General features: G+C 37.6%; 1 protein-coding gene across 1 annotated transcript in view; it reads right to left on the bottom strand.

The window, feature by feature from the left end:
• The window catches only part of UBE2K (ubiquitin conjugating enzyme E2 K), a 71493-nt gene that overhangs the window by 30217 nt on the left and 14363 nt on the right, over positions 1 to 26913 (bottom strand). Inside the window, exons 2-3 of the mRNA XM_047798356.1 lie at positions 9769 to 9862; positions 3415 to 3473 (exon numbers count right to left, since the gene is read on the bottom strand). Of these exons, the coding sequence (XP_047654312.1) occupies positions 3415 to 3473; positions 9769 to 9862 (153 nt within the window). The remainder of the gene's footprint in view (positions 1 to 3414; positions 3474 to 9768; positions 9863 to 26913) is intronic.

Below are 26913 nucleotides of genomic sequence, written 5' to 3'. Positions count from 1 at the left end.
TATGGACTAACTCCAGTGTCCAGGCTTGCAGAAGTTCCTGGGCCAGGGATCAAACCAGAACCACAGAAGTGACAATGCTGGATCCTTAACCTACTGAGCACCAGGGAACCCCCAACTCCTTTTCATTTTTTTCCACTGCTTGGGAAAAAAAGTTTTTTTTTTCCTTATTTTTTATTTTTTTAAAATGATTTTTATTTTTTTCCCATTATAGTTGGTTTACAGTGTTCTGTCAATTTTCTACTATACAGTAAAGTGACCCAGTCACACACATATATATACATTCTTTTTCTCACATTATCCTCCATCATGCTCCATCACAAGTGGCTAGGTATAGTTACCAGTACCATACAGCAGGATCTCATTGCTTATCCATTCCGTTTTTAATTTTTTAATTAAGGTATAATTGGTTTACAATGTTGTGCCAAAACTTTAATCTTTATAATACTTGGAGAGGGTGAGTTCCTGTTGTGGTTCAGCAGAAATGAAACTGACTAGCATTCATGAGGATGCAGGTTGGATCCCTGGCCTTGCTCAGTGGGTTAGGGAATCTGGCGTTGCCGTGAACTGTGGTATAGGTTGCAGATGTGGTTCAGATCTGGCTGTGTTGTACACCAGCGGCTACAGCTCCGATTCAACCCCTAACCTGGGAATCTTTCTGTATGCCGTGTGTGCGGCCTTTAAAAAAGGGAAAAAAAAAAAAAAAAACTATTTCAGGAGCGGTACATAAAATTCTTAGCACAAAGCAAAAGCTGCTCCTCTCATTATTTTATAGTAAAAATACAGTGGCTGAGAATAATCTCTCTTGAGACCTTTTCTTTCTTCCTCTTTATTTCCATTAAAAAAAAATTAACCTCAAGTTCTAACAACACTGACAACCTTGATTATCCAGTGTAGGGTAACCTGAATGAGGATGAAAATTAAATCAGAGTTATAAGATGAGTGCTTAATAGTGGTCATTTCTAAGTGGTAACACTGAAAAAATATTCTTTTAAAATACTTCATAATTGGAGTTCCTGTTGTGGCTCAGCTGTTAACGAATCTGACTAGAATCCATGAGGACGAAGGTTCTCAATACCTGGCCTTGCTCAGTGGGTTAAGGATCTGGCGTTGCTGCAAGCTGTGGTGTAGGTTGCAGACACGGTTCGGATCTGCCGTTGCTGTGATGGCTACAACTCCAATTAGACCCCTAGCCTAGGAACCTCCATATGCTGTGAGGGCAGCCCTAAAATACTTCATTATTCAAATTTCTACAACAAACACAAACTTCTTTTATAAGAGGACAAAAAAAAAAAAATCAACAAGGCTTAAAAGGCAGAAACAACCAGAATGTCCATCAATAGTTAAAGGGATAAACAAAATGTGGTGTGCATGTACAATGGAATACTAATAAGCCTTAAAAAGGAATGAAATTCTGATTCAAGTTATAATATGGACGAATCTTAAAGACATATGCTAAGTGAAACAAGCCAGGTACAAAAGGATAAATATCGTGATTCCACTTAAATGAGGTACCTAGAGTAGTCAAATTCATAGACAGAAAGTATAACAGTGGTTACCAGCATAGGGTAACAAAGAGTTATTGTTTAGTAAGGAAGAGGAAAAAATTCTGGAAATGGATGGTGGTGATAGATGCATAACAATGTGAATGTGCTTCATGTCACTGAAAATGCACACTTAAAAAAGGGGTTACAATAGTAAATGTTACATTATGTATACTTTACTACAATTTAAAAAAATTAACCAGGCTTATCAAAAAACAGATGTACATAAAACACAATAAAAGGCACCTCAAACTGGTATGTGACTCAACTTCATCCTAGAACTTCCACTACCGTGTATATTCTTTTTTTAAATTTTTCTTAGGGCCGCACCCATGGCATACAGAGGTTCCCAGGCTAGGGGTCCAATTGGAGCTATAGCCACTGGCCTACACCATAGTTGCAGCAACGCAGGATCCGAGCCGTGTCTGCGACCTACACCACAGCTCATGGCAACGATGGATCCTTAACCCACCGAGCAAGGCCCAGATCAAACCCGCGTCCTCACGGATGCTAGTTGGGTTCGTTAACCGCTGAGCCATGACGGGAGCTCCTCGTGTCTATTCTTAAATGGGAACAATCATTAGACTGAATGAATGAATTTGGATTCATTTTCTAAATGATTATTACCATATGCTCAAGAAACACCATGCTTTTAGGAGTACAGAAAATACAAAGCTGTAATCAACTATATATGTCAATAAAACTTAAAAAAAAAAAATACAAAGGTGTATAAGACATGGTGTTTGACCTCAGAAGCACAAAAGCTAATGAAAGATACATATCCCCAAATAAGACACTAATTGGTACTATTTCAATTGTGTTGGTACCACATAAATTATATAAAATACTTCTGAAAGTAGAGGGAGAAACATTTCAACAGGCACAGCTTAATGGAGAAAGCGATACTTTACCTAGACCCTAAAAAACCACTAGAATTTTAAATGAGTATGACAATGATTTAAGTGTAAATGCCAGGAAAGTGTGCGAGAATAAGCATTAAAATACAAGTTAGCAAATAATCTAGGCTAGAAAATGAGACCTATGTTATGAGTGAGGGTGGCAGATTAGGACGGAAAAGACTGGGATCAAGTTATAAGAGCTTTTCAATGTCCAGCTAAGGAGTTTAGACTATTAACAAGTAAAGAAACATGATCAACACTGCTCTTTAGGAAGATTTACAGAAGAGCACTTCAAAGAATGAACAGCAATGGCAAAGATCAAAGGGTGATTAAATAATAGGCAAAATAGGGGAAGTAACAAAGCTAAATGCCTAAACTAAAATGGTGATGACAGCAAAAGTTAAAACATAAAGGAAGCTATTCAATCAAAAAATAAGTTTAGGTTAGTTTCCTTTATTATATACAATCCTAGGTTATTCTGCTTCCTGTTTTAACATTCATCACAGTTGCAATGATTTGATCATTAATTTTTTTTTTCCCAGAGAAAATAAGCTCCATGAAAGAAAGGACAGAACAAGTCTTATTTATTACTATACTGGCACTAAGTACACAAATAATTGTTGAATTCAGAATACACTCTTCCCTAAAAAATATACTTTTTTGAGATGAATAAGAACTTGTATAAAGACTCTCTAAATGTGGGAACACTGCATATTTTTCCAGACCTAGAATTTAAGCCACTGTCAGATATACATCCTACTCCTATCTAGAGCCATTACTAGCTGCTTCTGAGTAAGCTTGTCTCATTCCAATTCCAGAAGCAAGCCATCCGTCACTACCTGAAATCTTGTCACACTAAATCTGCACAGTAAGCAACTTGAAAATCTGTAATTTTGATAAGCACTAAATATACTAATTAAATGAACCAAGAAATATATTTTAGAAGTTCATGCAAAAAAACAGGCTTACAATACCTTAGGGGGATTAAATGGATATGTTTCTGGTATTTTAATCTCTAGTTGATATCTTCCTCCTAAAAAATGAAAATAGAAAGTTTAGAATGCTGATCATCTCAAATATATGAAGCCAAATATAGTGACAGAACTTTTAAAAATGTATTATTCTATAGTCACTTAAAACAGATTTATTTTATAGTTGAAACCCAAAAAGGAAATAAAAGCACTAGTTTTTAATTTAAAGGTCATTTAAAGCATACAGAATACCCATTTTATAAAACTGTTATTAGTTTATCAGTGAATAATCAGGCTACAGATGGATGAATACATTAAATTCACAGACAACCCAATGCCAAAGACTTCACTTAAATAATTATGCAGCACAGGTTCTATCTCCTTTTGCTTCTTTTAGTCCAAACTGATAAGAGTTGCTAAGAAATAGAAAAACTTAGAGAAAAAAAGTCAGGGAGGTATAAGGGCACACAGATGGTACAGAAGAAAAGGATACAGATTATGCTATAAACTGAAAAAAAAAATCTACTTCTAGCCAGTACTCTCAAATGCAAAACTGTCCGAAACTTTTAATTTGTGCTCCAAACTAAAATTTTAACACCTCTTGTTAAAATTTTAAAAATACAAAAAAACAAAAAAAAAGTAGGAGTTCCCGTCGTGGCGCAGTGGTTAACAAATCCCACTAGGAACCACGAGGTTGCGGGTTCAATCCCTGCCCTTGCTCAGTGGGTTAACGATCCGGCGTTGCCGTGAGCTGTGGTGTAGGTTGCAGACGTGGCTTGGATCCCACGTTGCTGTGGCCCTGGCGTAGGCCGGTGGCTGCAGCTCCAATTCGAAGCTCGAACCTCCATATGCTGCAGGAACGGCCCAAGAATTAGCAAAAAGACAAAAAATAAATAAATAAATAAATAAATAAATAAATAAAAATTTCAACAGTAAGACAAGAGATAGGCATAAAGAAAAAAACCTAGTCTCTTCCTCTAATGGGTACACAAAATGCAAAACTTTTTGAAGAGACTGTTTTAGCCAGTAGTATATAAACAGAAGGCAACATTCTTTATGATGTGACGTTATCTTGAGCAACTAGCAGCTAAATAGGTACCAAAGTTTGGGAGTTCCTTGAGTGGTTAAAGATTCAGTGTTGTCAGTGCCGTGGCTCAGGTTTGAACCCTGGCCTGGGAAATTCTGCATGCTGCAGACACAGCCAAAAAAGAAAAAAAAAAAATTTATCTAGCTTCTCATAAATGGGATATTCAAGAGGGAGGATAACTGCCTCTCAGGAAACTCTGACGGGGGAGCCTTGCACTGGATGACAGACTGGATTTGAATCCCGACTCTAAGGAACTTTCCAATCCTAGGATTTTATGATCCATTAACAGAACATTCACTATTCCAAAATAGAGCAAATAAAACTGTGCTAGAGAAACATTTACATATGAAATCATGTCTGGGACTTGCTTCAAAATAATCGAGAGATAAATTTTATCAAAGACTGGTCATGCATTGATAGTTATTAAAACTGGTTGATGAGAGTTCCTGTTGTAGCTCAGTAGTAATGAACCCAACCAGTAACCATGAGGATGCATGTGGGTTCAATCCCTGGCCAGCCCAGTAGGTTAAGGATCTGGAGTTGCCATGAGCTGTGGTGTAGGCCACAAACGTGGCTCGGATCCTGTGTTGCTATGGTGTAGGCCAGTGGCTGCAGCTCCAATTTGACTCCTAGCCTGGGAACTTTCAGATGCTGCACATTCAGCCTTAAAAAAGCAAAAATTAAAAACAAAAACAACTGGCTGATGAGTACATGGAGTTTTTATTGTACTATCTGTCTTCTGCATATACCTGAAAATTTCCACAATAAAAATAAAAAACAGGAGTTCCCGTCATGGCACAGTGGTTTACGAATCCAACTAGGAATCATGATGTTGCGGGTTCGATCCCTGGCCTTGCTCAGTGGGTTAAGGATCCGGCATTGCTGTGAGCTGTGGTGTAGGCTGCAGACATGGCTCAGATCCAACGTTGCTGTGGCTCTGGCATAGGCCCCTGGCTACAGCTCCGATTCGACCCCTAGCCTGGGAACCTCCATATGCCACAGGAAGCGGCTCTAGAAAAGGCAAAAAGACCAAAAAATAAATAAAAATAAAAAACAAAAACAATAACTATGCACTAGGAGCACTATTAACTCAAAATTCCATACACTCAATTCTAAGTATATCCTGCTACTTCCTCCATTGTTAGGAACAGATGAATGTAGATCTGGGAAAAAAACAAACAAGTAATTCACTGGTACCACTTTCTTCAAGCCCTTTTAGTTTCAATTCCTCTTTTCTTGCTTATTCTTTTTAATAGAATTCCACACTTGTACTCACTGATGTACAAGCTGAACTAGAGACCTCACTCAAAGCACACATGGCAGCAGTGAAACAGAAAGGAAAGTTGTCAAAAGAAGCAAAAAATGACAGGTAAGAGAAGATTATCTGAGGGAATTTTTGTGTATACAGATAAATGTTTATGTTGAGTTATAAATGCCTTCAAATATAGGTATAACAAACTTGTCCTGAGTAATATGTAGATTCTTCTTCCTTTCTACAAACCTTACTTTTTAAATTAAATTCCCAATTACTGTCTCTATAACCTTCATACAAAGTTTTCCTTTCTTGAATGTCTAAAATAATCTCTTAGGAGCAGTGTGAGAGCTCAGAAATATATAAATAATACTGGACCCTAAAGTCTCTCAAATCCTACTTCTATTCCATATGCTATTCATATGCTCTGTCTTGCATTATTTGACAATTTTCAGTACATAACCACTGGTGCATTAACCACAGTATTATATGAAAATACATCAGAGCAACACAATTAAGGGAGTTTTAAAGATAACTACATTCTCCTTATCTTAATAGCTTTCACTATACAAAATTTACTTTTTGGAGTTCTTGCTATAGTGCAACAGAATTGGTGGTAGCTCTGTAGCGCCAGGTCTCAGGCTGGATCCTTGGCCAGGCATAGTGTTTCCTTGTTTTGTTTTGGGTTTTTTTTGGTTTTTTCTTTTGCAGCATAGTGGGTTAAAGCATCCAGTGTTGCCACAGCTTCGGCTCAGATCTGATCCTTGGCCTGGGAACTCCATATGCCATAGGGTGGCCAAAATTGGGGGGAAAAAATTTACTTCTTGTAAAACAGCTTTTAATATCAAACATTTATAATCTTTAACTTAATCCAAAGAGAAGATAGGAATGAGTTTTTTAAAAAATATCAACAATGATTCCATAAATTTAAAACAACTCTTAGGCAGAAAGGCTCAAGAACTAAATTGTTCCTCTGCCACTGAGCCATTAAGGCAAAAGAAGAAAACTGAGTTGACTTATACAATATGATAATTTTTACTCAATCTGATTACTTTTAACACTACATAAAATAGCTACCTAGGAGTCAGGATGAGTGGCAACTCTGCTATGACAGGAAACAGATTTGATCCTTGACCAGGCACAGGGGATTAAAGGATCCGGTGTTGCCACAGCTGCAACTGTGGCTCAGATTTGATCCTTGGCCCAGCAACTCCATATGCCGTGGGGTAGCCAAAAAAGAAAATTAAAAAATAGCTGCCTTTCTTTTTTTGTAAATCTTTTAATTATAGTTGATTTACAATGTTCTATTGAATTCTGTTGTTTATTTCTTATGATGGTTATTAACAATTTAACATTCCACATATAAACTTTCGCTTTGGCTATTGAGATTTACTTTAACCCTCAAAAACTAACAAGAGCACTGCAATAAATATTATCAAAATATTTTATCCCTGCTCGTATTTTTTATAAGTATCTAAGTTTATGCCCTGAAATGACATTTTCCTAAACAAAATGAACTTCTCAATAGTTTTATGATGAAAATAATACCATTTAAGTTAATCTTCTTCAACTATATACGCAAGAAGCATATTAAATCTAATCTTATCAAATATTAATGCCTCATTTAGAGGCAGCAGCAGAAATAAGCAGTTAAAAATAACCAAACTTGGAGTTCCTGCTGTGGCTCAGCAGGTTAAGAACCTGACACAGTGTCTGCAAGGATGCAGGTTCAATCCCTGACCTCACTCAGTGAGTTAAGGATCCGGCATTGCTGCAAGCTGCAGCATAGTCAACAGATGTGGCTCTGATCCAGTGTTGCTGTGGCTGTGGTGCCGCCTGGCAGCTGCAGTTCCAATTCAACCCCTAACCTGGGAACTTCCGTATGCTTCGCGTGCAGCCATAAAAAGAAAAACAAAAACAAAAACCAAACTTGTTTCTAATTAATGAATGTAGTATAACTTAAATCTCCTACAAATAAGTGTGTTGTCCATTAAAAAAAAATTCATGTACCTTTATTAAGGGCTGGTAAAAGGTAATAATAATAAATATTCTGCTTAGTTTTGGAGGTTTATAAATATCTATTTGCTGGAAGAGCTCTAGGGTGATAATGCTACTGCCCTACTATCTTTTAAAAATATAGCTTGGAGGGAGTTCCCATGTGGTATACAGAAAGTTAAAGATCCCGTGTTGCCACAGCTGTGGCTCAGGCCACAACTGTAGCATGGGTTTGATTCCTGGCCAGGTAACTTCCTCATGCTTCAGTTGTGGCTCAAAAATAAATAAAAATAAAATTAAAGATACATCTTGGAGGGAATTCCCTGGTGACCTAGCAGTTAAGGATCCATCATTGTCACTACTGTAGCTTGAGTCACTGCTGTGGCACAAGTTCAACCCTTAGCCCAGGAAGTTTTGCATGCCATGGGGGTGGGCAAAAAAAAATAAATCTGAATGTAAAGAAAATAATTCAAGAATATTTATAATGTCTGCCTTCAGGAAAAAGCTAGTATATATTATTACATACAACATCTGCTATAAAAGATGAACTTGGTTTTTATAAGGCAACTAGAGATCTCTTTTCCATCTAATGATTATCAAAAGGACTAACCTCAATAAATAGCATCCATGAAAGCATCCAGATGAGGCCTGGTATATAGGAGGCACTCAACAAAACAATATCAAAAATTTAATCTAAGGTTGGCTCATATGAATTATTAAAACAGAAAACATTTTATCATTTAAGATTTAGTAGAATGTGGAGTCCCTGTGTGGGTCAGTGGGTTAAGGATCCTGTGTTGTCACTGTGTGGCTCAAGTCACTGCTGCGGTGTGGGTTTGATCCCTAGGCAGGGAACTTCTGTATGCTGTGAGTGTGGCAAAAAAAAAAAAAAAAATTCATAGAATATGCTACATATTTTAAGGTCTTTAAAAATCTGAATGAAAAGAAAAAGTCTAGAATATTGAATTTTTCTGAAAAATTTTGAATAACTATTCATTACAGAATTATAGAACTGTTTTACATTCAAAGGAGACACAACCACCACTTCTAATATTCAGCCAATCCTGATTTATGCAAAAGCACAAAGTGACTGGAAACACAGGCTTTGAAGTCAAAGGCTATTAGGTCTCAAATCTCAGCTGTGCTACTTAAAGAGATGTCTAGACAAGTTACTTCCCTGAGCTTATGTTTCTTCATCTATGAAACAGTGATAATGTACTTACCTCATAAGACTAGGTGTAAGGATTGAATGAAAAAATACATGTAAGCCTCTAATTAGTAAGAACTCAATAATTGCTACTACTACCAATTCTGTTACATGATTTCTATTAAAATTTTTTTGAATTGCCTATTATATGAAAGAAACTTCGCTATGCTACATAACCCAAATTTACAATAATATTAACTACTGAAGATTTGCCTGAGGGAATTAAAAGCTAGAAAGCTTCTTTCTATATCTTATCACCAAATTCCATGGTCTAAAGTAGCTATAGACTTAGCAAAGCTATCTCCTTTCTTTTATGTACGTCTTGAAACAATCACTCAAAGTTTTCATGAATAAAGAAAATTAAGTATTTGGAATACAATTTGTATGAAGACATGAGTGAATGAAATGCTAAATGACAAACAGGGAAGAGGAGCTTTTCTTTAAAGATAAGCATCTTATCAGTCAAAAATTTAAGGCAAGGTTTGTTATAGATACCATATGAAGGATAATTGAGAGTCCATGTAAGTTAAGCTTAACATGCTCGATGTTTCATACTGTTAAATTCTAACTTAACATAACCTGTAACTTGGCTCTACTAAATGTATTTTGGGAAAATAAAAAAAAAATAGCTAAAATTCAGTAAGAAAAATAAATCTAGATAAGTATAAATTTATTATTTAAAAATTGCTATATATATCCTTAAGCCAAATGAAGTTACCTTTCATGTAGATTATAAAAGCTTAAGATTATTCTGATTTAATGTTTCAGACAAGGTCTAATATGCACAATTATTTTGATACAGAAAAAAGTACTTGCCTTCATATGGTGTGTCTGGAGGTCCTGCTATTTCTCCTCTTAATTCTGTAAAATTCTCATCTACAAGATCTACTTTAATTTGATTTTTGCTCGTCTTAAAAATAAACAGAAAATAAATGTTAGTTATATCAGCAAGAAAAAAAGCCTATTTTTATTAAAATAGTACCTATAAAAAATTTTGAAACCACTTCTTTCATAAGCTTATCTGCTCTAGTAAAAATAGTAATCTGTGTTTTCCAGAACTCAAGTAGCCAGTTTTAAGAATATTTAAAACAAAAATACTAACAAATTTTAACTCCAATGTTTTTAATGACATAATACCACTTTGAACAATACAATGCCTTGCTGACTTTAGAGGAATAGAGAAAAATAGCAGACATTTATTTTATATTTGCCAATTATACATGTATTAATCCAAAGTGATAATGCTATTCATCTGCAGATGAACGTTGCAATATAATACCCCCGAGGCTACATGGGCTCTATCTAGACAGATAGAAAATTCAGGGTCATTAAAAGCCTTTTAGGCTACAAGCTCTCACTGGAATTTCTAGATGTTTAGGTTAACTGAAATATTACACCATCAATGAAGATGATGAAAGCTCTAAGCATCTAATTAATTTCCCTTTCCACAAAAATTCCTGAAATCTACATGCCTCACTAGAATCTTCTAATGCCTTCCTGTTTTTATTAGTTTACTTCAATGGCAATTATTTACTTTTCAAAACAGATTTTAATCTTAAATTTATTTACCTCTACTGATTTTGTACTTTACACTTCTCAAAGTATTTTCATATCAACATTATCACTTCAATCTCTCAATAATCTTTAACAACCTATTCTCACAGTAAATGGTGATCACAATCCAGAAAACCCCCAGTGGGCTTCACATTAATGCTCACAAGTACCTGTCTGCAAAGGGGCTCTCCATTTACATTTTGTGACATATCAGTATCTTACAGTTCTATTCACCTAATACAATGCCTCCTCCCTTTTCTCAATTTTTAAAAACATAAATCCTTAATATAATTATGTTTTAGAATTCCATGCTTTTACCTAAGTGAACATTTTCTTATGAAAGAAGGCCTTGCAAGATTTCAAGAGTAAATTTTTGCTTTTAAGTCTACTTCTTAAACCTGCTTACTGGATGAAACAGCGCAAGAATTATTGTTTTAAGGTTCCTGAGTTCCTCCCCATACCCACAACAGAAGACATCATTTTTACTTTTTCTATATAAATTTAGCACAGAATGTTATATACAGAAAAATATAACTTAAGACCCAAATTTTAAAGATTTCATATGACTAATTTATCTTTTAATAAGAAGATAGGATTAAAACTTACTTTATGCATTTTAACTAGTACTGGTTTGTTTCATGACCCTTTTTTACATTTGAAATTAAAGTATTTCATATTTTTCTGAAGATAATTTAACCCCCAAAATAAATTTAATTATAAATGTGCATAATGAAGAACTTCTTCCTGTGTCCTAAAAAATTATTTATTATCCTTGGTATTTGCAGTAGAAGATGGAATGTAAAATTTTAGTAATGGTAAAATATTTGTCCAGGATGCATAGGAATGAATAATGTTAAAATGAAAATCAGAGGCACTCGTCTTTCAGTGACCAATTTAAGAAGTCAAAAGCATAACTACAGACATCTACTCTTCTCCCCTAAGATTTCTTAGGGAAACAAGAATAACCAGATTTTGTACATCATAAATGCTTTCAAAGTTCTCTACAGCTTCCCACAATACCCCCTTCCCCAAAAGAAGTAAATAAGCCTAAAATGGCAGAATACTAAAAGACTCAATTAGACTAAAGTTTGAAGGAAGACAGAAGTAACAAATCAGAAAAGCTACCTACCAGATTGCCCCCAGCTGTCTGGTTAGTAAAATGCTAGATAAACAATTAATTTTGATACCTCCATCTTTACTCCTTCAAAATTATAATTCAGAGAAAAATGAGTCTTTTTTTTTTCACTCTAGATAAAGAATACTATTTGTTATGAAACATTTACTAAATCTGCTCAAGAAAATACAACCATCATGATGAATTTAACTGTAAAGAAGCATTCTACACCCTAGAATAGACTCTTTATCTGCACATCACTAAAGATAAAAAGAAAATGCAAAGTTAAAAAAGACAAAGATTTTTCACAGCTTAATTTTTCCATCATGCAACAATCCTTTATTACTTTAAACATCCAACAATTCTACAATCCATAACTGGGTAATCCCTCTGCCCACATAAACTAACTTAAAATCCCACTTAAAACTAAGAACAGTAAGGAAAACATGGAAAACAGCAAAATGACAGTATTAGTTAAAGTATCTGGAGTCAGATGTGAGTTGATTCCCAGTTCCACCACTTGTTTGTGGTATTAATTCTGGTAAGTCACTTACCATTTAACCCTCAAATTTAATACTGTAAATCGAGAATACACCTCAGAACTAAATGAAAATTTCCTGGATAGAAGTAGCATAGTTACCCCTCTCCTGACAATATTAATTATGAAAACCTTTGATTTCAAAACACTATTTTATAAAATTAATTTCACAGGTCTATTTTCAAGCTGAGAATGGAAACGTAATATCTAAAAATAAATTTTAAAATGTGTTTTCAATGTTAACCACAACAACCAAAGATGCTGACACTTTTGGATGAATCCTGAAGAACTGTGTTATCACTATACTACATTTTTTCTGAGGACAGCTGGAAAGTTGTTTTTCTATACTTTCTTCTACCAACTCATCTCAACACACAGTGATGAGATCTCTGGTAGTCTTGGTTTTCCTGCTGTTTCCTTGTGGCTCCAATGCATTTCCAACACATAAAAGGAAAAGAGATGAACAACAGCTACGGCTCCTAGTAAACAATTTTTAAATATGCTTTTTAATTAAGAGACCCATGCATAAAGTATGCAAAATAGCATACAATGTTGCAGTTAATTTGGAAGTTGTAAATAAATGAACATTACTGCTAATAAGCAACAGTGAAGAATTTAAAGCAATTCTAATAAATTCCCAAGGTTAAGTACCTTGATGAACTGACATGATCACAAAATTCTTTCAAATAATTTTCAGGATCTACTACATATCAGAAAGCAATCTCAAGTGTCAGTGAAACAACTACGTGACAAAATGAAGTCCCTGCCTACTTGGAGTTTATATTCTCATGGAAAGAACTGAAAACAGAAAGATTTTATCATAAAAACACTAAGTACAGAAGTTCCTGCCATGGCTCAGTGGTAACAAACCCGACTAGCACCCATGAGGACGTGAGTTCCATCCCTGGCCTTGCTCAGTGGGTTAAGGATTTGGTGTTGTCATGAGCTGTGGTATAGGTCACAGACACTGCTTAGATCCCATGTTATTGTGGCTGTGGTGTAGGCCAGCAGCTACAGCTCTGAATTGACCCCAAGCCTGGGAACTTCCCATATGCCACGGATGCAGCCCTAAAAAAGACCCAAAAAAGAGAAAAACACTAACTATAAGCTAGTGTTGTGTAACTTGTTTAAAACTTAGAATCTATGTGACCTTGGGCAAGTTAATAACCACTCTGTACCTCAGTTTCATCTTCCGGCAAGTGGGGAGTATAATAATACTACCACATACAGTTCATTGGGGAATTTAATGAATTAACACAGTATTAACACTGCCAAACAGTAAATGATGAATGCATAGAAGCCATTTAATATTGTAATATGTGACTTTTGATAATGATGTTGGAAAAGAAAACTTTTACCTAAAGCAAGTATTTTAAAGGGATAATTTACCACATTAGCCTCTCTTCTATTTATTCTAGAAAAAAAAAAAATTTTTTTTTTTGTCTTTTTCCTTTTCTAGGGCTGCTCCCGCAGCATATGGAGGTTCCCAGGCTAGGGGTTGAAGCAGAGCTGTAGCCAATGGCCTATGCCAGAGCCACAGCAACTCAGGATCCAAGCCGCGTCTGCAACCCACACCACAGCTCACGGCAACGCCGGATCCTTAACCCACTGAGCAAGGCCAGGGATCAAACCCAAAACCTCATGGTTCCTAGTCGGATTCGTTAATCACTGAGCCACGACGGGAACTCCTAGAAAATGTTTTCTAAAACACAATTTAAACCCAAATTTCAAATCAGCAAATATAATTCTAAATGACCCTTAAAGATGTAATTTTTATAAACTATTAAAACAATTATCAATCTGTTTCCTAATCTAATCAAGAACTACCAAAATCTAGGAACAATGCTCTTTATTATCGTGTAAATAAATGTGAAATTCACTTCTTCCTAATTTGCTGGAAACAAGGCTTAAAAGATTTAACAGCTGCCATTATTTTCTCCGTTTTGATTTATCTCAGGATACTGAATATAGTTCACTGTGCCATACGGCAGCCATTATTTTCTCATAATTTAACATACTTTCCTGTCTATCCTAAAGTTCAAGCAATAAGAAAGATTTATACCTTCAAAGCAGCTAAAAAAAAAAAAAAAAAAATCTGAAGGTTGGAGTTCCCCCCATGGTGCAGCAGGTTAAGGATCTGGCACTGTCTCCATGGTGACGCAGGTTTGATCCACAGCCTGGTACAGTGTTAACAGCCTGGATCTGGCATTGCAGCACTATGGTGTAGGTCACAGCTGCTGCTAGGATTCAATTTCTGGCCCAGGAATTTGCATATGCTGCATGTGTGGCGATTAAAACAAACAAACAAACAAACAAACAAAAAATCCTGGAGTTCCTGTTGTGGCTCAGTGGTTAACGAATCCGACTAGGAACCATGAGGTTGTGGGTTCGATCTCTGGCCTTGCTCAGTGGGTTAAGGATCCAGTGTTGCCATGAGCTGTGGTGTAGGTTGCAAACTCAGCTCGGATCTTGAGTCACTGTGGCTCTGGCGTAGGCTGGCAGCTACAGCTCCGATTAGACCCCTAGCCTGGGAACCTCCATATGCCGAGGGAGCAGCCCTAGAAAAAGCAAAAAGACAAAACAAAACAAACGAACAAACCAAAAACCCTGAAGCTTGGAGCATGTCACATTTCCAAAGCAGGGCTGACATGGAAACTAACTCTTAAAAATTATCATTTTAACATGAAATCAAAATTAAGATTTCAGGAGTTCCCACTGTGGTGCAATGGACCTGGCAGCATCTTGGGAGCGCCGGAATGCAGGTTCAATATCCGGCCTGGCACAGTGGGTTAAGGATCCAGTGTTGCCGCAACTGTGGCTTAGGTTGCAAGTGCAGCTCGGATCTGATTCCTGCCCCAGAATTCCACATGCCATGATGTGGACAATAAGGAAAAAAATTAAATAAATAAAAATCAAGATTTCTGAGATACTTCACATTTAGTGGCCATACCCACAGCATGCAAAAGTTCCTAGGCCAGGGATCAAACCAGAGCCACAGCAGTGACAATACCAGATCCCTAACCCACTAAGCCACCAGGGAACTCCTATTTCACATTTTAAAATACTAAGTCTTTAAGATCTAGTGTATAACTTAAAACTATAGCATATTTAAGTGTTCTAAAGCCACATGTAGAAGTTCCCTTCTGGCCTAGTGCTTAAGAATTAGGTATCATCACTGCTGTGGCTAGGGTTCAGGGTCTGGCCCGAGAACATCCACATTCCACAGGCACATCAATAATAATAATTACAATAATAAAGCCACATGTAATAGGCAACGCCACAGAAATAAAAAGTAAAATACTTATTTTTGGGAGAGGAGAGTGGGAAATAGAATGGATCTGCTAATGGGCACAAGGATTCTTTTGGAGGTAATGAGAATGGATGAGAATATTCCGGAATGAGATATTGGTAATCGTTGCACACCTTTGTAAATACACTAAAAACCACTGAATTACATACTTTTAAAAGAGTAATTTTTGGAGTTCCTATTGTGGCTCAGCAGGTTAAGAACCCAACTAGTATTCATGAGGATGCAGATTTGATCTCAGGCCCGCTCAGTGGGTGAAGGATTGAGAGCTGGCACAAGCTGTGTCTTAGGTTGCAAATGTGGCTCAGATTCGGCCTTGCTGTGGCTGTGGTTGTGGTTGTGGTATACGCCAGCAGCTGCAGCTCTGATTCAACCCGTAGCCCTGGAGCTTCAATATGCTACAGATGTGGCCCTAAAAACGTAAGAAAAAAAATATTTTTAAAAACTTGAAGGAAAAAAAAAAAAGGCACATACGGCTAGTGGGTACAGTATTGAAAAGTATAGCTCCAGCAGTTCCTGTTGTGGCTCAGCAGATTATGAACCCGACTAATCTCCATGAGGATGCAGGTTTGACCCCTGGCCCCCCTCAGTGGGTTAAGGATCCAGCACTGCCCTGAACTGCGGTGCAGGTCACAGATTCGACCAGCTCCAATTCGACCCCTGGGAATTTCCACATGCTGCACATGAGGCCCTAAAAACCAAAAAAAATTTTTTTTTAATTAAAAAATTGAAAAGAAAACTATAGCTCCAGAAAATCAAGAAACAATAGCCTCTCCAATTACAGCAACAGTGTGCCATTAAAATTTGCTTTCTGGGAGTTCCCACTGTGCCTCAGCAGGTTACAAATCTGACTAGTATCCATGAAGATGCAGGTTCAATCCCTGGCCTCGCTCAGTGGGTTAAGGGTTCAGCATTGCTGTAAGCTATGGAATAGGTCACAGACTTGGCTCAAATCTGGTGTTGCTGTGGTTGTGGTGTAGGCTGGCAGCTACAGTTCCAATTTGACCCCTAGCCTCCGAACTTTCATATGCTGCATATATATATATATATATTTTTTTGCTTTCTGGACTTCTGTCATATTCCACACAATCTAGAATGCAGGATAACTAAAGTTCTGAACTTAATAATTCCATGAATATTTACTGAGTACTCAATATTTACAAAGTAAATAGGTACTGGTGGTAAAATGATCAACCAGAAATGCTCTCAAACCTATCTTATCCTCATAAACAGAGCTTTTGCTCTAAGCAAACAACATTGGAGTTTCCGGCATGGCGCAGTGGAAACGAATCTGACTAGGAACCATGAGGTTGCGGGTTCAATCCCTGGCCTTGCTCAGTGGGTTAAGGATCTGGTGTTGCCATGAGCTGTGGTGTAGGTTGCTGATGTGGCTCGGATCCCGTGTTGCTGTGGCTGTGGTGTAGGCCAGCAGCTGCAGCTCTGATTCAACCCCTAGCCTGGGAACCTCCATATGCCATGTGGGTATGGCCCTAAAAAGCAAAAATAAATAAAGTATTAAATAACATATTATATAATGTTTAAGTATAGGATACCTTGAGAGTCATCATAAGAAGATTTCTTTAAAAGATTTGACTTAGGTAAAACCAATGGCAGTATTTCAGGCAGAAAGTCCATCCTGTCCAAAACAGAGACAGTGAAGGACTTGACATGTTTAACAACTGAAAAGCCACTAATAAGACTAGAATATACACAATAAAAGAGCAAAAACATGGCAGAGAAAGTAGGCAGGACCCAGATTATGCAGGATCATGAAGAACAGTGAGAAAAAGTTGTGATATGACAACCAGATTTGGGTCTTTTAAAACAACCTGGCTAAATTAAATTGAATAAATAAAACAAAACAACCTGGCTGTGTTTGTGCCGGTTAGGTGGGGAATGCCTGTAGGTAGATTAAAGGAGATAGAAAGGAATTCAGTAAGAGTGAAAGTCCACTGAGATGAAGAGAGGAGGTAATTCAAGAGAGATAGGAGGTAAAATTTATAGGACTTAGTTCTTATATACTAAAACTGTATGATCTCAAGGAGGAATAAAATCACTCAATTGATTTTCCACTGGGTGGATGGTAAAACAATAAACTAAGATAAGGAAATTGAGGGGTCAGTGTTTGGGGAGGAGGGAAAAATCAAAAACTCAGTTTTGGACATGTTGAAAAAAATATCTGTGAAAATCCAGAGGACCAAGTAGCCAGTTGAAAACTCAAGTCTAAACTTCAGGGAGTTCCCGTTGTGGTACAACAGAAATGAATCCAACTAGTATCCATGAGGATGCAGGTTCAATCCCTAGCCTCGCTCGGTTGGGGATCCAGCATTGCTGTGAGCTGTGGTGTAGGTCTCAGACATGGCTCAGATCCTGTGTGGCTGTGGCTGGCAGTTGTAGCTCCAATTCAACCCCTAGCCTGGGAATTCCATATGCCATGGGTTCGGCCCTAAAAAAAAAAAAAAAAAGAAAATGTTTCAGGAGAAAATAGCTGATGTTGCTGAGAGATCAATTAACAATTATAGCTAATATACTTTGTAAGCTGTATTCTAATTGATTTGTAAGTAATAATTCATTTAATCCTCATAACAAGCTTATGTTTACCAATAAGGAAACCAAGACACAAAGAGATCACATAAGCTAATAACAAGCAAAGCCAAGTTTCAAAAATGATGCAGGGAAAAAAAAAAAAAAAAAAGATGCAGGAGCCAAGGTATATATATTCTACTTCATTGACTCTTAAGGTACCATCTATTACAGGATGCCCTGGTGTATGTCAATAAGAAAAACACATTACCATCATTTACACTAAGACAAAATATTTTTCCATTTAGAATTTTTATTTTACACTTACTATAAGAGATTTTAGACTTTGTATACATCACTCTTAAAACTGCACAAAGAAAAAAATTATCTTTTTCACATTGAGAGCCCTGAACGTGTACCAAAACATATGATTTCTAGAAACATACACAAGAAACTGGCAATGGGTAGAAAATGGAAGAACTATGGATTGAGGTAAATGGGAGACCACAGTGCTCTTTTAACTTTTGTTGCAAAAGCCTTTTTTCTTTTCTTTTTTTTGTTGGATCCTCAGCATGTGGAAGTTCCCAAGTCAGGGACTGAAGCCACACCACAGTTGCAACCTGTACCACAGCTATGGCAACATAGGATCCTTAACCCTCTGTGCCTTAGGGGGAACTTTCACAAAACACTTTTAAAAGGCTGATGAAGCAGGGAGGTCTTTGCAAAGCGAAAAGATAAAAGTGCCTGCTATAACTGGAGAGTCCATGAAAGGTGAGGGAATGGAAATCTTGATTAAAGAGAATTCTTCTAAATTTTGGCATAAAGGGGGAAGTGAGAAACAAAGCAATATTTTAGATGAAGAAAGAGGTCAGAAGGTTGGTCTTCTTTACAACACAGCTGTTAAACGGTATGTTTAAATGCTAGTGGGACAGCTATGGTTGAGAGGGAGAGGTTAAAAATAAAGGACGGGAGTTCCTGGCTTAGTGATAAGAAACCTGACTAGTATCCATGAAGACTAAGGTTTGATCCCTGGCCTCACTCAGTGGGTTACAGATCCGGCACTGCTATGAGCTGTGGTGTAAGTCAAAGACATGGGCTCAGATCCTGAGTTGCTGTGGCTATGGTGTAGGCCGGCAGCTACGGCTCTGATTTGACCCCTAGCCGGGGAACTTCCATATCCCACAAGAGCAGCTCTAAAAAGCAAAAAATTAAAAAAATAAATAAAGGATAGCAGATAACGTACTGAAGATAGAATGGGTGAAATCTAGAACTAGAAGAATAAATGACTGTCCAATGGAAAAACAATCTTCTTAGATCTCTCAAGAATTGAAGTCACAGGGCAAATCACTGCCCCCCAACTTGAGACAAGTTCCTGCTATGGTGCAGTGGGTTAAGAATCCGGTATTGCCTCTGCAACGGAGTGGGTTTGATCCTTGATCTGGCACAGTGTGTTAAAGATCTGCTGTTGCCATAGCGGTGGTGTAGTTTGAAGCTTCAGCTTCGATTTGATCCCTGGCCTGGGAATTTCCATATGCCATGGGTGCAGCCAAAAAAGAAAAAAATATATGTTAATAACCTGGAGAAACAGATGGGCAGAAAAAGAGAATCAAACCAGAACAAAAGCTCACAACCTTACACCAGCCAGAATGGCCACCATCAAAGAGTCTACAAACAGTAAGTGCTGGAGAGGGGGCGGAGAAAAAGGAACCCTATGACACCTGTTGGTGGGATTGTAAATTGGTGCAACCACTGTGGAAAACAGTATGGAGATTCCTCAGAAAACTAAAAACAGAACTACCATCTGATCCAGCAATCCCACTCCTGGGTATCTATCCAGAGAAAACCACAACTCGCAAAGACATGTGTACTCCGATGTTCATTGCAGCACTATTTGCAACACTATTTCCAAGACATGGAAACAACCTAAATGTCATCAACAAAGGAGTGGATCAAGAAGATGTGGTACATATACACAATGGAATATTACTCAGCCATTAAAAGGAACGAAATACCAGCATTTTTAGCAACATGGATGGACATGTTTAAGTGAGGTCAGCCACACAATGAGACACCAACATCAAATACTATCACTGACATGTGGAATCTGAAAAAAGGACAGACTGAACTTCTTTGCAGGATAGATGCTGACTCAGACAATGAAAAACTTATGGTCTCCAGAGGAGACAGTTTGGGGGTTGGGGGGATATGCTTGGGTTATGGGATAGAAATCCTGTGAAACTGGATTGTTATGATCATTATACAACTACAGATGTGATAAATTCATGTAAGTAATAATAAAAATTTTAAAAAAAGCTCACAAACATCTCTGCATGAACCATTACCAGAGTAGGAAAATATAAACTGTAATTGACATTGCTGGAGGCTCAATGGGGATAGGTTTAAGAGTGAAAAACTTCCAGGAGACCCTACCACTTTTGCGAATTTTTACCTCCAGGACTCCTAAAAGATTTTCACAGTGAAGATCAGAGAAAAATTCCATTCTTCTTAACAAGGCTTGTTCTCAAGAGAGTAACACCAATTGGGGTTTTAACAGATCTAACCCACCTGAGAGAGGGGCAATACCTAACTCCAGCCCCCACCAGCCTTTCAGTCACACTTAAATAGGGAAGAGACTAAGAAGCACTTCCGGGAGTTCCTGTCATGGCACAGCGGAAACAAATCCAACTAGGAATCATGAGGTTGCGGCTTCGATCCCTGGCCTTGCTCAGTGGGTTAAGGATCCGGCGTTGCCGTGAGCTGTGGTGAAGGTCACAGACATGGCTTGGATCTGGCATTGCTATGACTCTGTCATAGGCTGGCAGCTGTAGCTCCGATTAGACACCTAGCTGGGAACCCCCACATGCCACAGGTGTGGCCCTAAAAGGACAAAAACAAAAAAAAAAAAAAAAGAAGCACTTCTGAAGGTCATAGTTTACAAGCATAGGCTCACTAAAAGACTAAGACCCAATTATAAGACTACAGAAATACTTCCCCTCCCCCTAAACCTTACCATCACATCAGCAGGACTCCTGTATAACAGAAAACTATAACTCAAAGAATTATATGTCTTAGGCCTTGTTTAAAAAAAAGTTTCTAAAGAACTCCAAAGACAACAGGAAGCCAAAAATAAGGACGTAAGAGGAAATTTTAGCCTCCAAAACTTACAGCAAAAAGTAAACATAGCCTAATCTCTAGTCAGATAAACATAAAAACTCACCTAAAGGCCTATTTAACCTCAGCTGCTTTTATCATGTCTGACTTTAAAGAAAAAAATTACAAGGCATTCTAAAAGACAAAAACACAGTTTAGAGAGGTAGAGTAAGCATCAGAATCAGAAATAAGAGCAATGCTGGAATTAGATAGAAATTTAAAATATGACTAATATGCTAAGTGCTCTAACAGAAAGAGTTGACAACACCCAAAACAGAAGAGTAATTTAAGCAGAAAGATGGAAACTCTAAGAATCAAAAGAGAAGGTCAGAAATCAAAACATTCTAACATATAAAAATTGCTTTTGATGGGCTTATTAGTAGAAAAACATGGAGAAACAATCAGTGAGCTAGAAGAAACATCACTAGGAACTTCTAAGACTGAAATGTAAAAAAAATAATGAAAAGATAAAACAATATCAAAAAGGGGTAACATATGAGTAATGGGAATACCAGAACAAGAAGAAAAGAAGAAATATTTGAAGCAATAATAAGAATTTCCCTAAATTAATGACAGATACCAAATCACAGATCCAGGAAGCTTAGAGTTCAAACCAGGATGAATCCCCCCAAAATCTCTACCTAGGTATACATATCATATTCAAACTGAAGAAAATCAAAACAAAGAAAAAATCCCGACAGAAGCCAGAGGAAAAAACCCTGCCTATAAAGGAGCGTGGGTAAGAATTACATCAGACTTCTCTTCAGAATTCATAGAAGCAAGAGCAGAATAGAGTGATTTATTATAAGTGTTAAAAGAAAAAGCCCCACCAACCTAGATTTCTATATCCAATGGAATTATCCATTCGAAATTAAGAATAGACTTTTCAAACAAACCAAAATAGAGGGAATCTGTGGCAAGCAGACCTGCTTTATAAGAAATGTTAAAAGAAATCCTTTAGAAAGAAGGATAATGACACAGATCAGAAACTGTACACAAAGGAAGCATTAGAGAAGGAATAAGTGAAGATAAAATAGTTATCTTTCTTATTAACTGATCTACAGATAACTGTACATTCAAAATAATAAAGTATTTGGTGATTATAGCATATGCAAAGTGAAATGAATTAACAGGTTACTATAATAAATGGGAAAGAGGAAATGTGAATTGTTATAAAGCACTACCCATCAAGTAACACAGCATTATTTGAAAGAGCACTTTTAAGTAAATGTGTATGGTAAATTCATGAGTAACTACTAAAAAAAGGTGGGTTTTTTTGGTTTTTTTTTTTAATTTCTAAAATACACAACTGACATGCTAAGAAAGAAGAAAAAAACAGAATCATATAATGATCAATTAAAACAAGATAAGGCAGGAGTTCCCTGGTGGCCCAGGAGGTTAAGGACCCATCATTGTCACTGCTGTGGCTCAGAGAGTCACTGCTGTAGCGTGGGTTTGATCCCTGGTCCAGGAACTTCTGCATGCTGCAGGTGCAACCAAAAAAAGGGGGGAATGTTAATATCAATAAACACCTGAGGTTGAGGGGCCGCTGTCTACTTCTATCATCTTTGCACATTTCTTCTAAGTTAGCATGGAAGAAAGGAGGCAGGACTAGGATTGTCTGCATTTCTGATAAATATTAATAGACTGTAAGCTCTTATCTCCACAATCATACCCTATCATCTCCTAAAGCTGCACCTTCTCCAAAATTCATTTCAAGTTTCTCAGATTCCTGACCTCTATGGATTAAATATACTCACTCTGGTACTCCAAATCCAGCTAGCTATTGGCTGGCTTCACTGAAACATCACCACTCTCCCCAACTTTCCTTCGTTACCAATCAACTTTAATGTCCTCACTTCCCTCCTTAACCAGCTTAGATTCCTTGGGCATTCATTATAATCACTCCCTTGGAAATGCCCTTGACAACCTGGATACTTTTCTTCCTTAAATGTACTCATATGGCAAAGCCCCAATGCTAATTAAATTCATCCCCCAATTAACTTAAAAAAAAAAAAGTATCTTCCTGTGTCTGCCCCAAGCAGCACTGTTGGAGAAAGAGGCAGGAAACAACCATCATTAATTGGGCTCATGTTCAAGTAAAAGCCACAAATCCCAATGGAAACTTAACACTGCCCTAAGTGTCTCTGCTCCTAATAAAGATAAGTCCTTCCACTTATGTTAAGAACACCACCCCCTGTTCTTCTCAAGGTCTTTGCACCTTCAATTACTGCCCCTTTCTTAGCATATAAATTTCTCCCTTCCATCAACATATAAACATACTCTAATATCTAACAGAATTTTTTAAAGAAAATCTCTAAAGCCATGGTCTTCTCCAGTGGTCCCTCTTCTCTGCTCTCCTGTCAAAGACAAAGTCCTTTAAAAAGCTGACCATAGTTGCCAGTTTCTCACCTCATTCCTCTTAACAATCCACTCCAATAAGATATCCATCTTCTCCATTCCAATGAAAATATTCAGTCAAGGTCACCAATATCATCATGTTGAAAACTCAATGGTCATTTTTCCCATTCAACAGCATGACAAAGTTGACCACCTTCTTCTTAGAACACTGCCTTTTCTTGGCTTCAATGATACCATCCTCTCCTTTGTTAGTTCTTATCAGGTGAACTTCAAAATGTACTAGGACCCAAAACAAGACCAAAAGTTTGTCCTAGACACCTCCTTTTCTAACCAAAATCTCCTAGAGTCAAGTCACCCAGTCTAATAAGCTTTAAATTATACTATCTATATATCTATGATGCTCAATTCTCTTTTCAGATATTACCAGGCTCATAATCAACTGCTTATTTCTCTATCTTCAAACCTAACAAGAACAAAGCAAAATTCTTATCTTCCTTGACCTCCAATGTGCTCCTCCCACTCTTTCTCAACTCAGAAATCAGTACCTTCACTTATCCAGCTGCAAAAAGACAAAATTGGAGTTCCTATTGTGGCTCAGCAGGTTATGAACCCTAGGAGCATCCGTGAGGATGCAGGTTCCACCCCCGGCCTCGATCAGTGGGTCAAGGATGCAGCATGCCATGAGCTGTGGTGTGAGTTGCAGACTCGGCTCAGATCTGCTGTGGCTGTGGCCGGCGCACTGTTCCAATTCAATCCCTAGCCCAGGAACTTTCCATATGCCAAACAAAAAAGGTGAGGCCCTAAAAAGCAAAAAAAAAAAAAAATCTAGCTGTTTTTTCAACTTCTTCACCATTTCTCTGCATCATCGGCAAGCTCCAGCTGACTCCTACCTTAAAACATAACCCAAATACTTCTCTGAAGTCCCCTCTATTTCACTCTAACCCCAAGCAACAATCATTTCTTACCTAGGCTATCTAGAAAGCTGACCAAATGATTTTCCAGAGTTCATTCCTGCCTCCCACCCCCAACTCCACACGGCAAGCTGCCTAACCAATTTCCTTTCTCCTTCTTAAGTAATGAAACTCTAATTTTAATCAGAGCAATGTATGCAGCTAATAGACATTTCCTAGCCTCCCTTAAACCAAGAAGTGATCATGACACAATCATGAATAAAAAAACAAAAAGAGAGGTCACCGAAAGGGACCTCAGATATCTCTTTAAAGGGAGCAAATTCAGGAGGCAAATGCCTTATGCCTTTCCTTTTCTGAAATGCAGATAGGTTGTCTGGTCCTGTGAGCACCATTTTGACAGCTTAGGGACAATGGTCAAACACCTAAGAATGGTAAATTTAAAGTTAGTAGTAGTCTATTAACACTGTAAAGCCCCTAACCACCAACTCTGGGATACTTCCCTCCAGACTTTTCCTATTTATTTAAATCACTGCTGTTTCTTTTGTTACATCCTGCAAAACTCAACATTTAAGTACAAAACCTTTCCTCATACCTTCAGTGTCAATTCATTCTTCACAAAGCAGCCAAAGTGGTCTTTTAAAAACAAATACTAGGGAGTTCCATGATGGTCAGGTGGTTAGGATTCAACACTTTCACCACTGTGGCCCAGGTTCAATCCCTAAGCTGGGAACTGAGATCCCACACAAAGCCACTGCACACCACAGCCAAAAAAAATTTTAATAAAATAAAAACACAAATTCTGTCTTTTGCTTTAAGTCTTTAAATTTCCAGTGTCACTTTAAATCCAAACTCCTTATCCTGGGCTTACAACGTTTCATTTGATCTGGCTCTCACACAAACTTACATCTCCAACCTCATTTTGCACCATTCTCTTCCCTTACCCACAATACTTCAGCCATAATAATAACCTTCTTTGGTGGCTCAGACATGGCAAATTCATTCCCACTTTAGGAACTTTAACTATTTCCTCTTATCTGGACTATTCTTCCCCCAGAGGAAATGCCTTTTCTGAATACCCAATCAAGAACAATTAATTTCATCTGTACAATATTAGCTCTGCATTGCATTTATTACTTATTTTTATTTGCTTTTTAGGGCGGCACCTGCGGCATATGGAAGTTCCCAGGCTAGGAGTCAAGTGGGAGCTGCAGCTGCCAGCCTACACCACAGTAACACCAATACCAGATTCTTAACCCACTGAGTGAGGCCAAGGATCGAACCCTCGTCCTCATGGATACTAGCCTGATTCGTTATCACTGAGCCACGACGGGAATTCCTATCACTTGTTTATTTGTCTTCCCTTGCTCCACTCACTGCTATATTCCTAACTCATATCATGGTGCCTAGCATAGAGGGAGACCACAAACATTTGTTAAAGAGCTTGTGGTACTGATAACACAAAGATGGATGAGCCATGATGCCAAGAGTCCAGTAGGAAAGACAGCTTCATATGACTTAAAATTACAGGAGTTCTTGTTGTGGCCCAGTGGAAACAAATCCAACTAGTAGCCATGAGCTTGTGGGTTCTATCCCTGGCCTCACTCAGTGGGTTAAGGATCCAGCATTGCCGTGAGCTGTGGTGTAGTCAGTGGCTACAGCTCCAATTAGACCCCCAGCCTGGGAACCACCACATGCCGTGGGTGTGGCCCTAAAAGGACAAAAAACGAAGAAAAAAAAAAAAAGTCTGACACAAATAGCCACCTAAAATCTCACCCAAATACTCAATGACCTAATATTACTCTCAGGTATATACCCAAATTCTTACACATCTGTACCAGCAAGAAGCTAGAAATAACCAAAGTCCAACTCACATATGCATAAACAGCAATATATTCCATATATATATATATATTTTTTTTCCCCCTTAAAAAGGAGTTCCCACTGTGGTACAACAGAATCAGCAGCATCTCTGGAGGGTTGGGACACAGATTCAATCCTTGGCCCAGCACAGTGGGTTAAGGATCCATCGCTGCTGCAGCTATGATGAAGATCAAAACTGAGGCTCAGATCTAAGAATCAGAAAAATATAAGAAAAAAACAAAATACAAAATGTTTTATATCACTGCTGAAAAGCAATAGTATCAGATAATCCACAATTAAGTAGTCGATCGCAAACAGGATGGTTTACGTGAAAATAAAGAAAACCTAAAAGGTAAAGCACCCTGCAGTCACTTGTGAGAAAAGGCTACATGTGTTCAGTAGCCCTGCATTTGTTTGTAACCACTAGAAAAATCCATAATCACTAAAGGCTGAAAATAATTAAGAGTAACATAGGCCTGTTCTCAACCTAGGCAAAGAGCATGTTCTACAACAGCTCCAAAAGATTAGACATTTATCAGAGATTTGGGGGGAGTACTTTAAATGTTACTAAGCCTACTACATTTCAGACACTATGCTGGATGCTGAAGAGAAAAAGATGAGTAAGAATCCTCAAGGAGGAAGT

This window comes from Phacochoerus africanus, chromosome 10, assembly GCF_016906955.1.
Source record: "Phacochoerus africanus isolate WHEZ1 chromosome 10, ROS_Pafr_v1, whole genome shotgun sequence".
Classification (NCBI taxonomy): domain Eukaryota; kingdom Metazoa; phylum Chordata; class Mammalia; order Artiodactyla; family Suidae; genus Phacochoerus; species Phacochoerus africanus.
This window is presented reverse-complemented; position numbering and strand designations above follow the sequence as displayed.